This window comes from Oryzias melastigma, linkage group LG5 (genome assembly GCF_002922805.2).
Source record: "Oryzias melastigma strain HK-1 linkage group LG5, ASM292280v2, whole genome shotgun sequence".
NCBI classification, from domain to species: domain Eukaryota; kingdom Metazoa; phylum Chordata; class Actinopteri; order Beloniformes; family Adrianichthyidae; genus Oryzias; species Oryzias melastigma.
The window spans coordinates 26,557,829-26,572,532 of record NC_050516.1 but is presented as its reverse complement, the minus strand read 5'-3'; the positions used below and the strand labels follow the sequence as shown (position 1 = coordinate 26,572,532).

The following is a 14,704-nucleotide window of genomic DNA, read 5'->3' as shown; positions in this document are numbered from 1 at the left end:
CACAAAAAAAAAAAAAACGTGTACCAGCTAACCAGGTAAAAATGATACATACTTGTTTTGTACCTATGATTAGAATGAACCAAAAAACTTTGTAATCCAATCTTGGATTTTCCAATACACAAATTATTCCAAGAAGAAGGAACAAAGAAAAGATCACTCATCTTCATATTTATGAATGAATGCAGGCTGGTTACCTGGTAGTAGTCCTCAGTGACTTTTTTGTATGCTTAAAAAAATGCAAAAATGAAAGATTTTTTTGGGGGACAAAAATTAGCTAAAGTTACGCTTTAGACCGTTTTCTTGTTTTTGAGCAGGCGTTTTTGATTTGTTAGGTTATTGTCCCTATTGCATAATTCTAAGGTGAATGTCCCGGAGATGCACTTTGAAGATCCTATTCTGACTATTTATCTTTATAACAAAATGCGCTCATTCACAAGATTACCGATTGTACTTTTCTTAATTTATTTGGAAATGTGCATTGTCAAACAAGTCCATGATGAATGAAACATTGGAAAATAAAATATATACACTTTGTGGATAATTTCTTCTCCAAAATTACAAAATTACAATATATATAATATATTGTTCAGTGGTTAAGACATTGAGACAGTTTAGGATTGACTGACATCTCTGCCAGTGTATGTCACTGGGGTGTATAGGAGGTTTCTTTAAATTAAAATTTGGCTAATTGGAATATTGATTTACACTAAACTTGAATGCCAAATGATGATGTGAATCTTAGTCTTGATGTAGACAAAAAGCAAATGAATATAGACTTCCAAGTGCTGTGGCTCTCAGCAAGGGGCGGATAAAGTACGGCTTGAGGGCCGTATGCAGGTCGTTAAACTATTTTGTCGAACTGGAATAAAATATATTGATAATGATGATCCTTAATAATGTTTAATTTTCCCTGGAATTCGGGTGTCTTCTCGCCAATAGTACCCCATAAATAAAATGACCTTTGTTTAGTTGCAGAAAGTTCTTTTGAATTCATTTGGTGGTGGAAGACTTGTTGCTTTTCTTTATCCGTCTTCCGAGTTGGACATTTTTCAGATTATTCCAACACATTTTTCCCTGCGGGACATCAACCCATTGCTGGAATTGGCACCAAAATGAGAACAAAAGACACAAATTTTAAAGAAAAAAAAACTCCAAAATGTTCTATATTAAAAATACATATGTTATTTTCAATCCAGACAAAAGCGTGTTTGCATCCAGATTCCATATTATTTCTTTCTCTTACATAACACTCCACACATCTACGCCTGGTCCGGCCCTTCTGTCAAATGTTAGAACCCTTTGTGGCCCATAAGTCAAAACGTTTGCTCTAAGCTCTGTTTTTTTTTTGCATAACTCTAAGGTGTGATGCAGCTAGACTAGGTTCTTCGAGGACCCCTCTTCCTCCTGTCAGGCACATCTCCTTACCAGGTTAGTTCCAGGCACAACAGAGCGTTTTGGAGTCAGCTTCTGTTTTCTCAAGTGCATTTAGAGTACAGTCCTGAACGTGCATGCTTTTTGCCTTTTGACCTAAACGTGCTATAGCAATTGGTGCTGAACCCTGACTAAAATGTTTATTTCAAAGAGAAGCATGAAGCACAGCAGCTGACATGAATAGAAATCAAGACTGCTGTTGCTGTGCACAGAGCCATGCAGAAGTGTGTGACAGACTGTGTAATGAAGACATACTCTCACTTCAAATATTTACACCTGGTTAATAAGAGATAATGTAATACATCAAATACATGAAAATAAGACGACGAACAAACAATGTGATGCGAGTTCATCCTGAATCCAAAAGACAAACCAGCACACTAAAGAAAAACAGACTTTCCTCATTAGATCCAGCTAAATAAACACTGCTGATGATTTTCTTTTTGCAATCTGTTCCATGTTTGAATTTGTACAAAATCAAAGCAGCTGATGCATTGAGTTAGGAGTCAGCATGGGGAGAACAAAAACAGTAGCAGATGAGAATCTGCATCTCAAATAAAAAAAGTAAAGAAAGCTCTGCCGGTGATCTTTTAATTATAAAGTTTTTAGACAAAATCAAAAACCTTTGTCATTTTAAGACATATTTTATGCACAGCAAGAGCAGCTTATTAGAAATACAATTTTGCATTGAGGGCGACACAGAGCAACCCGCCCCCCTCCCCGTCACTGAGAGTTCTGGTGAGCTTATAGCCTCAAGCTAACATTAGCGACGCTAAAATAACGATGTGCAATAATGGATCAATCCAGTCGTACAATTTTGAGCCTGAATCTCAATTTGCTACAGCAAAAGTGTGGACTGCTCATCATGTCTCACACACAGGGGGAGGGGAGACTTCGGTACACTCATTTCAGTAACTGCATCATTAGTCTGAGCTTTTTCTAGCATTCGGTTTTCTGATCCAAGTTGAATTAAGAAATACTCAGAAATGCAGTTTTAATAATAAATTATTTTACATAGGTCATCTACTATGAGTAAAATGCTGACACAAAAGACAAAAAAGGTAAAAGGTAACTAGAGCTGAATAGAAACAATTCATCGCTTCAATTCTTTTACACCTAAATCTGTGACGGCAGGTTTTACATGTTGGTTAGGGAACCCAGGTCAACAGGAGGGCGCCAACCATAGACATATATTAAGTATTTAATATATACAGTATATATATACACACACACACACACACACACCCACACACAGTAAACGGGGCCAACTAAAGGATCGAATAGAAAAAGCTTATTTTCTCCCCCAATAATCTTTTGGGAGAGTATTTCATGTTAATATATGAGCTCAACAAAAAAACTTTAAGAAAGATCTTTCTTAATACTATTTTTTTTTATTTTATTTGCATTTGTTTAATTAATAATTGGATTTGCAATACTTACAAAAAAATAAGATAAAATAATATAGATTTTCTATTTAATGAAGACATTTTTGGGCGGCAGTGGTGCAGTGGTTAGGTGGTCGATCTCTGATCGGAAAACTGCAGATTTGGGTTCGTCTTGCCCACCCATATGACGAAGTGTCGTTGGGCAAGACACTGAACGTCACCTTGCCTCTGGTGGGAGGTTGGCGCCAGTGTTCCGCAGCAGATCCGCCATCAGTGTGTGAATGTGACTATAAAGCGCTTTAAGGAAGGTAAAAAAGCGCTATACAAGTATACTCCATTTACCACATAACTCTGGACAAGACAGTACTTTTAAAAAGTCTTTTTTTACATTATTTTTAATAATTTTACTTTTTTTTTTTGCAATTTTCCAGGATGGACATTGTTAAGACAATGTGAAAACGTTAAATTTCCTGAAGTTTTCCGACGTTAAAAGTCCTCTTTATAATCTTTCTTCTTTAATGAAGTGCTGGTACTTGATGCCCAATAAATGAAAAACTAAGACAACAGATTCCACGTCAGTGTAGAGACAAGCACTGTAGCATAAATACAGTCCAAATATTCGAACAAACTTCAGCAACAATGACTCTACATCGAGAACAAAGAGAGTCATCTATTTCCAGCCCTATTATCACCTTCTAAAATTACGTCTTTGTGAATATTTTACTTCTATCTAACTTAAGATTGGGTCCAAATTATTAATAAGAAGCATTAATTTCTAAATGTTCCTTCTATATCATTAAAAAAACATTACAGTGCAAATTCTCACTCAGTCTTTAGAAGTACCTGAGCTACACCAAAAGGCATGTAAATCTTCCTTTGTGTTTTCTACATTTATTGCATAATGATACATGAAAAAAGAATATAGCTTACCACAGATACATATATTATACAGACGCTTTGATGGGGGATAACACGCAGACTGCCCCATTACTGTTATTCTAGTGCTGTCAGATTTATAATCATGTAAGAGCATTTCAAACTGTAATATAGATTAATCCCAGCATGCTAACATACCAGTGAGTCGTATATGAATACCGTGAACACTGGGAGCCTATGTATGTGGAAATCTGTAAAGTGTGTTTACCAAAGAGCAACCTTTACTTAAACCTAAACCAATGTCAATTAAAAAAATTTAAATAAATAAATAAACAAATGAGTAATAAACCAAACACTACTACTCAATATCTATGTGTTGGAAACAGAAGTTATTTTTTATGTCACAAATCTGCCTTTTTTTCCCCATATGAAAACCTCCAGAGCATTTACTGCTTCTATTTTACAGTTATATGGAACTCTCAGTGTGATATGAGTCAAATTCCTATTTAAACATTTATACATTTATACAACATTTATACAATTTATGACCAAATTATAGTGTGCAACAAGAGACAGGTAAACAATTGATAAATGTATTTTTTAGGGCTGTGAAAATAAACCCGTTAACACAAGCGATTAATAAATGATTAATATTAATATTCATTAATGCAAATGAATTACACCTCACAGAGCAGCAGTCCTTCGCTTTGCCTCTGCGGTGCAGACTTCCATGGATTTAAAAGACTTGGTCGAGTAATACCCCACTCATACCATGGTTATTTGCAAAAGCAATAAATATTCATCAGTTTTTAGTACTTAAATCTTGTTGGGTTTTTTTGGTTTAGATTGATTTTACAAAAAAAGTTGACTATTGGTCACGGTAACACGACAACGCATCGCTGCACCTCGACTGTAGCGCTAAAGGAGAGTGATAAAAATGCTGATCGTTACGATGGGTTAAATAAAGCGTCAGTTAAGAGAGAAAGTTCACCTCTTACAGCTTGTTTTTGTCCAGATAATGAAGGAAAACTTTGTTTTAAAGCGGCCTGAGCAGTGATATAGAACAGTGACCGGAACTTTTTTTATTTTAGGTCTGCAGGTCCGTTTCTTATGGTTGTATCTCTGTTTTCTTGGAGTAATACTGCAGACATAAAAGTCTTTAGAGTTCTGCTTATCCTACTGTTAATGTGTTTTGTTTTTACAAATTACACTTCTGGGTTAACACTTATGTATACATTTATGACAAAAGAAAAATAAATGAAGGGAAATTCTCTCTCTGGTCTGTTTTTGTTCAAAAGCTGCATATTCTCATCAAATTTAACTCATAAAAGATTGCGATTAATAGCGATTAATCACAATAAAATAGTGTTATTAATGTGATTTATTATTTGAATCGATCGACAACCTTATGTAAAACTAAAAGTTTTAAATGTACAGCTTTGTGTGCAATTTCATTTTGTGATTATTCACAGATAATAAGTGGTTGGCAAATACTGTAACTAAAAAAAAATTATTGCGATTAATTGCGGTTTAATTTTTCACAGGTTTGCGATTAATTCGTTCATTTTTTGAAGTCCTTGAGTTTAGATGTTGGAGTAATAAAAAAATGAAGCATATGTCAGTAGATGAAGCTTGCTTTATTTGAAACACTGTAGCTAATTAACACCAAGTAGAAGAAAAAGAAACACCTGAGTGATAGGTGTGTGTGTGTGTGTGTGTGAAACAGGACTCAGGTGGCTCCGTTGACGTGTTGGGAGTGTTTACATCTTTTTCCGCTCCTGCGGGAGCACTGTGAGAACAAAACCGCTGCCTTGACAAAAGTGTCTCTGTCTTATGACAAACAAGTATTTTTATCTGTGTTAAGAGATCCTCTCTCAGTATGGAACATGTACACCCTCTGCGGGCAGCTGTCAAATGCTAGAGCAAGCATGAAAGCTAAATCATGCACCCCGTTTCATCTCTGTCACAAGAGCTCAAATCAGCTGGAAAACCCAAAAGATGTGCTTGTCGTGGTGTTTTCAAAGAAGTTTGTTGTGAGGAAATTTCCTCGTCTGTTAGACAGTCACAACCCTCCTGTGAGTGCTGCCTGCCTGACTTATGGAACTGTATCTCCGTCAAGGCGTTCCCCTAACGTGAATGATCAAAAGCTGTTCTTGTGAGAGCAGGAATGACCTTCAAGTAACTTTAAAACAAACTGTGGCTGAGATTCTTCCTTTAAAATAATCCAGAGAAAAACAGAAGAAGTACCTGTTCTGAAAGGAGTGGAGATCAGTAGGGACACACTGGACTCGCCACTGTCCGTTCTGGTCCGGGTAAAGGACGAACTTGATTTTTGTCTCCACCTGGAGCTCATTCTCCAAGTCAAATAAATGCTCCTTCCACGGACACCCTCCCTGGGAGAACAATACCACCTCCCCACTGGGATCGACCTGAAAACAAAAAAAGATGAACACAAAATAATGGAAACGGTTAACAATAGAAGCTAAATCATTGTTGACAAAAACGTGGAATTCAGGGTTAATATAGAGCACAATATAGAATATGAAAACTAAATATGGTAGCACAACCAATTAACTTTTTCACTTACAGAAAAATGTCTGGATTAAAAAAACATTTAAAATGCCTGGAGAAACGGTTTCTTTTTTTACCTCCACTAATCAGATCGGTGGATGGTGAGCCATAAATAACTCTTCATTGATAAAGCAAATCCAATGGGAAATAAAAACATTCAGGAAAAAAATGACTCTGCACCAAGTTGTGTTACCTGATGTCTCTCCTTGACTGCTGCCTCCACCACCTCACGGGCTGGAAGCCAGGAGGACTTGTAGAAATCCAGGCGGTCCATGAACTCATCCCCAACCAGTTTCATCGCCTTTCTGAAACCCTCCTAGTTAAAAAAAACAAACAAAAAACAAATACAGTTATGTGGATAAATTAGCACTGAAGATAGAAAATTATTTTGAAACATTTCTAAAAAGGAAAGTGGTTTTATAAAAATCTAACTAAAACTAAAAAAAAAAAGAACAAAAATTGATATTTCTAATGGAGGTCAAAGCTAGGACCTCCTGCCTCCTAGTAGCTATTTTTGCTCTTTTGGTTGAAATTGCATCATTCAGGCACTTTTTTTGTAACATCTACTAGTCCCTTAAATGTGAAGTGTCTGAACTGGGCAGAACACTTTTGTTACTGTTCATTTGAGCTCAAATGTTCCTTTTTGACAAAGAAGTCATTTCAAGTGTTCACTTCTGAAATATGATCAAATTTCAGTTCTAATTCAGTAAATAATAGAACCTTCCAGGTGTGCAGTCTTGTTGAAAACATATAAGTGAGTGTTTAGTGTTGTGTGTTTGTGTCTCTCCCATTTCTGCTCCATACTGTTTGGCCTGTAAGTTGTTTTCCAGCATGGCCCACGTGAGATAGTGAGGTGTGAATGATGCAAGGTGTGAATGCTTATGAAACCAACAGGGAAGATTTGTTTTGCGAGACGCTTGACAATATATATATATACACTGTGTGTATATATATATATATTGTCTTGGACATAGTTTGGATATAGAAGATTGTTCACCTAAGACTGGGATGAACCAATCTACAATGATCAAGCAGCTTGATGGGAAGAGATTAACTGTTGGAGCAAAATACAAGATCACTGACAATCTGCCTCCACCTGGAGCTCCATGCAAGATCTCACCTGGTGGAGAAACGAATGATCTTGACAACGGTCCAGAACTACACAATGGAACTGGTCAATGGCTCGAAGAGAACTGGGACCACAGTAACAAAGGTTACTATAGTAACTCATGATGTTACTATGGATTCAAATCCTGCAGAGCTCCAATAAACCAGACAATGTCCAGGCATGTCTACAGTTCTTCAGGGACCATCTGGATGATCCAGAGAAGAATTTGGAAGAGCTAAAGTGGTCAGATGAGACCAAAACTGAACTCTGATATAAATGCCACTCTGTGATTGGAGGAGTTGCATCTAAAGAACACCAAACCCAGTATGAAGCACGGGGATGAAAGCATCATCTTTAGGGCTGCTCCTCTGCAAAGGGGACAGGACGACTGATTCGTGTTAAGGAAAGAATAAAAGAGACTATATATGGTGAGATTTTGGACAAAAACCTTGTTCCATCAGTGAGAGCATCGAGGAAAAACAGTGGCTGGATCTTCTAACACGACAATGATCCCAAACACATCACCTGGGAAACAAAGGAGTGGATTCTTCAAGAATATTTCAAGGATTTCAAGATTGGACCAAATAGCAGTAGCAGTGTATTCAAATCTGATGAAGATCTTACATGATCATTTTTGTCTTGGTCCATGAAAATTCTCATTCATCCAGGTGACATCTTGGAGTCAAGTCATGGCTCTGAACTTATTGTCTTCTCTTGAAATGTTTTGCCACATGTCAAAGTAGGGTCATCAATCAGCAAACTTTTGTTTTTTTAAATAGTTTTAAGGAAAAATAATACTACATGCAACCATTTCCATCAGCTCCGACACAAAGTTTTGTTGGTTTCTTCATGGCTGGTAGATCATCCACAAGAGGTGAAACATTTTGTCTCATACAAACACAGCGAGTCCTAACAACAGTGCTCTCAGAATTACAATCTTGAATAGGAGCAGTTTCCATTGACCAAATCATCAACGTTCGGTGTTGAAATCAACTGTTCTGGTTTATTAGAGATCACATTTCTGGGTTTAATTGGCAAACTCAAAATTCCCCAAAATGTTTTCAGGTTCACTTGATTTAGTATGTTGTTGAGGTAGGCGGAGCAAATTCCAGTCAGTATGCCTGTACCGCTTCAGGCTCCATTTTCTCCATTTCTCCAATGGCTACTCTATCAGGTGCTAACAACTTTATCTTTCTATCTCTAGCAAACACTATGTTAGGTTATACTGTTGGAATTAGTGGTTTATTGAAACACATGTTTACAGAAAACTGTATAAACTCATTGATCAAGTGTATTTTATCAGCTCAGACTCACCTCTGTATCCTGACTCTTGCTGTTCCAGCGAGGATTCAGATGCCCCACCCGGGAACTCAGTGTGGTGGAGATGTTGTAACGAGCCTTCCCATCAAACTGCGAGATGCCATTGTCTATGGCGTCCACCTCTTCGACAAAGTTTTCATACAGCTGCAGTTAAACGGAAGAGACATGTGGCATAATAATCAAATGCTTATGTAAATGTTCCAAATGAAATCAGCTCAAACAAGCGGGACTTTCAGAGGAGAAGCGTGAGCTGAAATGACAACACGCTGGGTTGGAGAGGAGCCATTATTCCGGTGTCAGCTCACACAACACAAGAAGACACGTTTAGTGAACGGAGATCACATTCTGGGAACGCCAGCAGGTTAATTTATCAAAGAGCTGACATTTTATGAGTAGAATGCAAATGAAACTCAAGTTTGGGACAAAAAAAACTGAGGATTCATTTGTTTTGTTTTTTTAATAACTGACAACCAGAAAAGCATCAATTTTTAAATACAGCGATAGTGATTGTTTGAGACTGGAAGTAAACAGCATATGAAAAGAATAAATGACCTAAAAAGACTTATTATTTATAATAATGTAACATTCAGCTGATGTAAATGACTGAGAGTATTTAAGAACCAACAGCTCCTCTGGGCTGAGCTGACAAACAATCAGGACTATATAAAACAACAAACATGTTTGACCAAAATGTGGAAATAAAAACCTTTTTGTTTTGTTTTTTCTTGTAGTTACAGTCTACATTTTTGCATACGTACAAGAATAACATTGTTGCTAACACTATTAATGAAAAAACGATGGACACTTAAAAGTGACAATAATAATAATTAAAAAACAGTCATATTTGGCACAGCTTTTGAACATTTATTTAAAAGAAAAAAATATTAACTAAATCAATGTCTCAAAGACTGAAGATATATATATATATATATATATATATATATATATATATATATATATAAACATATATTTAAACCATCCAGCGTTTTGGTGTCAGCCCTACTTTGGTGTTTTAATAGTTTGTATTTTGGGTCATTATGATGTTGAGGAGACATGGTCTGTGATTAAGACCAAACTTTCATACACTAAAGATGCACATTTTGCTTCACTCTGATGAAAATTGAATTTTTAGAGTTTCAATCATATTCTTGGAACATTTGCTTAATGACAAATATAAAGATAATCAAGTACAAAATTGCATTTCTGAGTATTTCATTATTCAAATTGCTGTAAATTAGGAGCAGAAGAAAAAAGTTGTCTAAAAAAAAATAGCTTTTTTTGTGATATGAAAAATATAGTGGGGAGGATATAAGCTCCCTGCTCCTAGATCTTATGAAAAGAGAGAGGAAGAGGGGGCGGGGTTGCTCTGCGCCAATAGTCCCGCCCACAACTCAGAGCTGAATTTCTAATAAATTACTGCCGCTATACAGACACTATGTCCAAGACAACGATAGCTTGTTTTTTATTTTGGCTAAAAGCAGCATAATTATAACTAGAAAAGTTGCATTACCTGCAATAATGCATGTGAATGATTTTTGCTGAAAGTAGTTGCTGTAGATGCTGAAGCTTTTTGCTAAAAATGGTTAAAAAATGGTAACGTAATTTACTTTAAGTGCTGAAGGGATTTAATGAAAATGCAAAAGCAATTTGCAAAATGTTAAAATTGCTAGAAGATTGGAAATTACGCTAAAGAACTATCAAAGAGTGCTGAAGCTGACACAAATTAAAGAAAAATATGTAGCAAAATTGCTTAAACATCCCTAACACATGCCAATTTTGCTGAAATAATTAGTGCGTTGCTTAAATATGAGCTAAATTCCAAATTAGCCCAAAGAACCTTAGTAGATGCCAAATTAGCCAAAAAAGCTAACTCGTTGCTTAAATAATAACTGAACTCCAAAACTCCAAAATAGCTCAAAATTCCTCGGTGAACTAAATTAGTCAAAAACGTTAGCATGTTGCTAAAATATTAGCTAAACTCCAAAACAGCATTAAAAACCTCACTAGATGCCAAATTAGCCACATGAGCCATTTTTGTTTAGAAAATTACAATAAAAGATGAAGACATAGCCCATGAATATATTTAAAGGATTGTTGCTAATCTACTTATAAATGCTAAATTTGAAGACTTTCTAATTTATTTTCAATGGGACATATTTTGCTAATTATTTCAGAAACTATAAAGTTTATGAATACCAAAAATACAAGCAGTAATGTCCTGAACGAGCTGAACGTTTTGATGTCTGATACCATGACGTCTGGATAGTTTTGAGATTTTTGTACAGATTTTAGACATCTTGATGCTCCAAAGCAGCTCCAGAACATATTAGAGCTCGCTCCATGTTTCCAAGAGTCTTTTTTATCTGAACTTTTCCTTTTTGGACACTGAGAGGGTGTGCCTTGAAAAACAATATAGAATCTGTTCGAAGAATCTTCTTCCAGATACTTTGTGACTTCTCATTCTGAACTTCTATCTTCCGGTGACTTGCTTTCAACCGTTGCTTCTTCCTTGATCATCTCCCATGAGGTTCACTTGGCTCAAACAGCAATAGAGCGATCTGACACTGACGCACCTTGATCTTGAAGTTCACCTTTAATGCCTTTGGAGGTTGTTCTGGGATCTTTGATAACCATTTCTATCATCTGTCTCTTAAATTTCCTCTTGACTTCACATCCAGGGAGGTGGAATTTAGTCCTGTGAGCCTTAAACTTCTGAATCAAATGTGCAGCTGCAGTCGCAGAAAGATCAAACCGCTTAGAGATGGTCTTAAAGCTTTTACCTTCAGCATGAATATCTAGGATTTTCCTTCCAATCTTCTAAGACGACTCACTATGTCAATGAACAACACTGTGAGTATTGATACCTTTCATTAAGGGCGACTAACTGGTTACAAGTTTAAAAACACTTGAGATGCTAATTTGAGGACATATTAGTTCAAAATGTTCCATTCTTTGATATACCTTATCTTTCAGAATATAAGTCGCACTGGAGTATAAGTCGCAGCAGCCAAAAAAAAATACAATAAAGAAGAAAAAAATCATATATAAGTCACACTGTAGGACAAATATATTTAACAAAATGTGGGACAAGAATTGACATTTTATTTTGAAGGGCAAAATCATAATCAAGTAAAATAAAAAACAATAATAGATTGAATAAATGTACATTTTACAAGCACATTGATGCTTATTTAGCTTTGCAAAAGCTAGGAGAATCTAGTGTATTAGCGCACATATGAAGAATTTTTAAGATAACTTTAGCATGAAGAGGATGCTAACAAGTCAACTGAATTCTTTATATTACTTTAAATCATGAAATCAATTGAATTCTTTATCCTCTGTGTCGCTTTGTAACAATTTCACCAAATCCGGTCAAAGACTGAGTGGTGCTTCTTCTTCTGCATCGCTGTTAGTAGCAAATACTGATACAAACACCTACAGTGCCCTCTGGTGGTTGCCGCTAGTTTTATTTATTTTTTTATATAACATCAGTCACACCTGACTATATAAAGCACATCCCTCGCTAAACTATGCAAAAAGAAAACGTAAGTTGTACTCCAAAAAATACGGTAATTACAAATTTGTAAGACCGTACTTTTTTTTTTTTTTTGCTAATATGTGTTTTCAAAGAAGCACTTGCTTTATAAAAAAAAAAGTCTATATATTCTTCTAAATCAGTCATCTCTCACCTTGTTAAACAGCACTTCCACCTGCCGGTCATCCTCCTTCAACTGCATCAGCTGCGCCAACAACCGATGGCCAAAGTGTAAGTAGACGAGGCCGGCCGAGCTGAGCTTGGTGACCCACGGCTTCTCCAGGCACAAACTATTGAAGCTCTCGTTAAAAGTCCTGAAGAAAAACACAATCTATAAGCTAAAGGCAGTTTTCTTTTATCAATAACTACATAGAACATTAGACTCGTGGCCAAATTTAATCCCAATTGAAATCTGGAACTGTCTTTTTTTTTCAATTTTTTTTCTGTAGTGCAAGTTTATAAACCGACCAATCAGATCGCTCAATAAAAGCATGCTGTTTCACAGCGAACATTCAAAATGCTTGACTGACAGACACTCTTGAACCCAATTTCAAGTGGCAGGGGGCGTGGCCTTTCGACAAGCTCACACCTGATTGGTGCCATAGAAACGTTGACCGACATTGACCGCTGTCAGACCGACTTAGACCAATCACTGCTTACTGATGTCATCTGGTCTGACAAAAACAATTTATCTCTCATGACAGTGTTAACTTTTGCAATTATGAATTTAAATGTCAGCACTAAAAGCCACTAAAATGCCTCTTGTTATCTTAATTTTTCTCTGTACACTGAAACCTCAAGACCGTTTCAATAATTAGTCAGCAAAATGTCAGCATAATGATGGATTTCATTCACATAAATGTAAAAATTAAATGTTTACAGAGAAATAATGCCCAAATTCATCCATAGATCTGAGTCCTGGGAGAGAAAAGAATCATCAAGAGCATTTAAAACCTCTTTTCTCTCATAAAATCACAGTAATGGTCAATTCTGTCCTATTTCTAGATATTTGTTTTCTTCTGTGTGGTCAGAAGTGCGAGCGCAGACGAACGCAGGGCACCTCCGTCCTGACAGGTGCTGGGATGGGCGGTCTCCAGCACAGAGGAACCGTTTAGTTCAGGTGTAATTAGGGTGTTTGGGCTCCAGCACAGAGGAAAACAGAGCGGCAAATGAATGAGTGACATGTTAGAGGACTGGGGGGTAATCACCTTCATTAAAGGGCTAATTGGCCAAGCTGTGACATTCCTCTGCTAATTATCACGACATGGAAGAGAGAGAGGGAGGGAAAAAACCCACTGGGTGGAAAGGCTGAGTGGTTTTAAAGCATGCATAAATATTACTCTTTAGAAATGTTACAAGACAGGAATAAAAAACGATTTGGTTTCAGGCAAGAAATCACATTTTGAGGAGTTCTTGTTTGCGGCTTTTTCAGGGCGTCATATACAGTATGTCCGCCATGACCCTAAAAACAGCCGTGTAGCATCAGAATCCAGCACAGAAACCTCAAGCTTTTAAAAAGAACTGCAATCAACGAGGGGTTATTTAACAGACGGGGTCCGCAGGATGGATGAGTGAGGTCGCTTCACAGAAAAATGCACAGAAATGTCTTTCTCATGGCCACTAAAGCACACTGGGGCAGTTTTCAAGGTGTTTCAGAAAGCACTGTAGTGAGAGTGGGACTGTAGTGCTTAAAGTGGACTCCAGAGAGTGTCTTTTTTCCTAACGGTCTGCAGCATTTTCCTCTGAGTGCCGTACAGTCATAAAGGACATCTTGACGTTTTAGCCAGTTATTGTTCATTATAAATCAAAAAACTGAGAGTGCATTGCCAAAAAGAAATGAGTGAACAGTGTCCACATAATCAGGTACAGAGAAATAACAATCCTGCAGTGTCCATAAACCCTCCTTTAAAGAGAATTTCTACACATATCCATGCCTAATCTATAAACCTAATCACTTGAATTCACAGGAAAAGTACTCATTCGCTAAGACTAAACCCAGAATTAATGTCATCTGCAGTTATCTGCAGAAATCTTAATCAATAACTGATCCAATTTAATGCTTATAATTATTTTTAATTAGATTTTTTTGCATCCTTTCCTTCCAGCATTTTTTTTTTTTTTTAACTAATATGGAACATTTTTCTTCTGAGTAATTTGTGTTAAATGAAAATCTGGGGCAAGAACAATTTTCTTATAGACTTAGAGTGAGTAAACCAGGGGTGTCCAACTCATTTTGGTTCAGGTGCCACATTCAACCTGTCTGATCTCAAGTGGGCCGGACCAGTAACTCAATAGCAAAATAACCTTTGGTCAACTTGTTATCTGCAGTTTTTTTTTTCTCAGTTTGAAAAAATGTCTCAACCAACAAAGTACCCAAATCACTCAGTATTACTTATTACACTTTGTATTGTTTATCATAATTATTTCTTGATCGTTTTTCATGCTGGTCTTGCATTTCTTTTGCTCCCCTAGTGGCAG

The 14,704-nt window shown here is 36.5% G+C and overlaps 1 protein-coding gene across 1 annotated transcript in view; it reads right to left on the bottom strand.

Moving 5' to 3' along the window:
• The window catches only part of myg1 (myg1 exonuclease), a 29,058-nt gene that overhangs the window by 10,258 nt on the left and 4,096 nt on the right, over positions 1-14,704 (bottom strand). Inside the window, exons 3-6 of the mRNA XM_024270952.2 lie at positions 12,381-12,540; positions 8,686-8,835; positions 6,457-6,579; positions 5,940-6,121 (exon numbers count right to left, since the gene is read on the bottom strand). Coding sequence (XP_024126720.1) covers positions 5,940-6,121; positions 6,457-6,579; positions 8,686-8,835; positions 12,381-12,540 — 615 coding nt within the window. The remainder of the gene's footprint in view (positions 1-5,939; positions 6,122-6,456; positions 6,580-8,685; positions 8,836-12,380; positions 12,541-14,704) is intronic.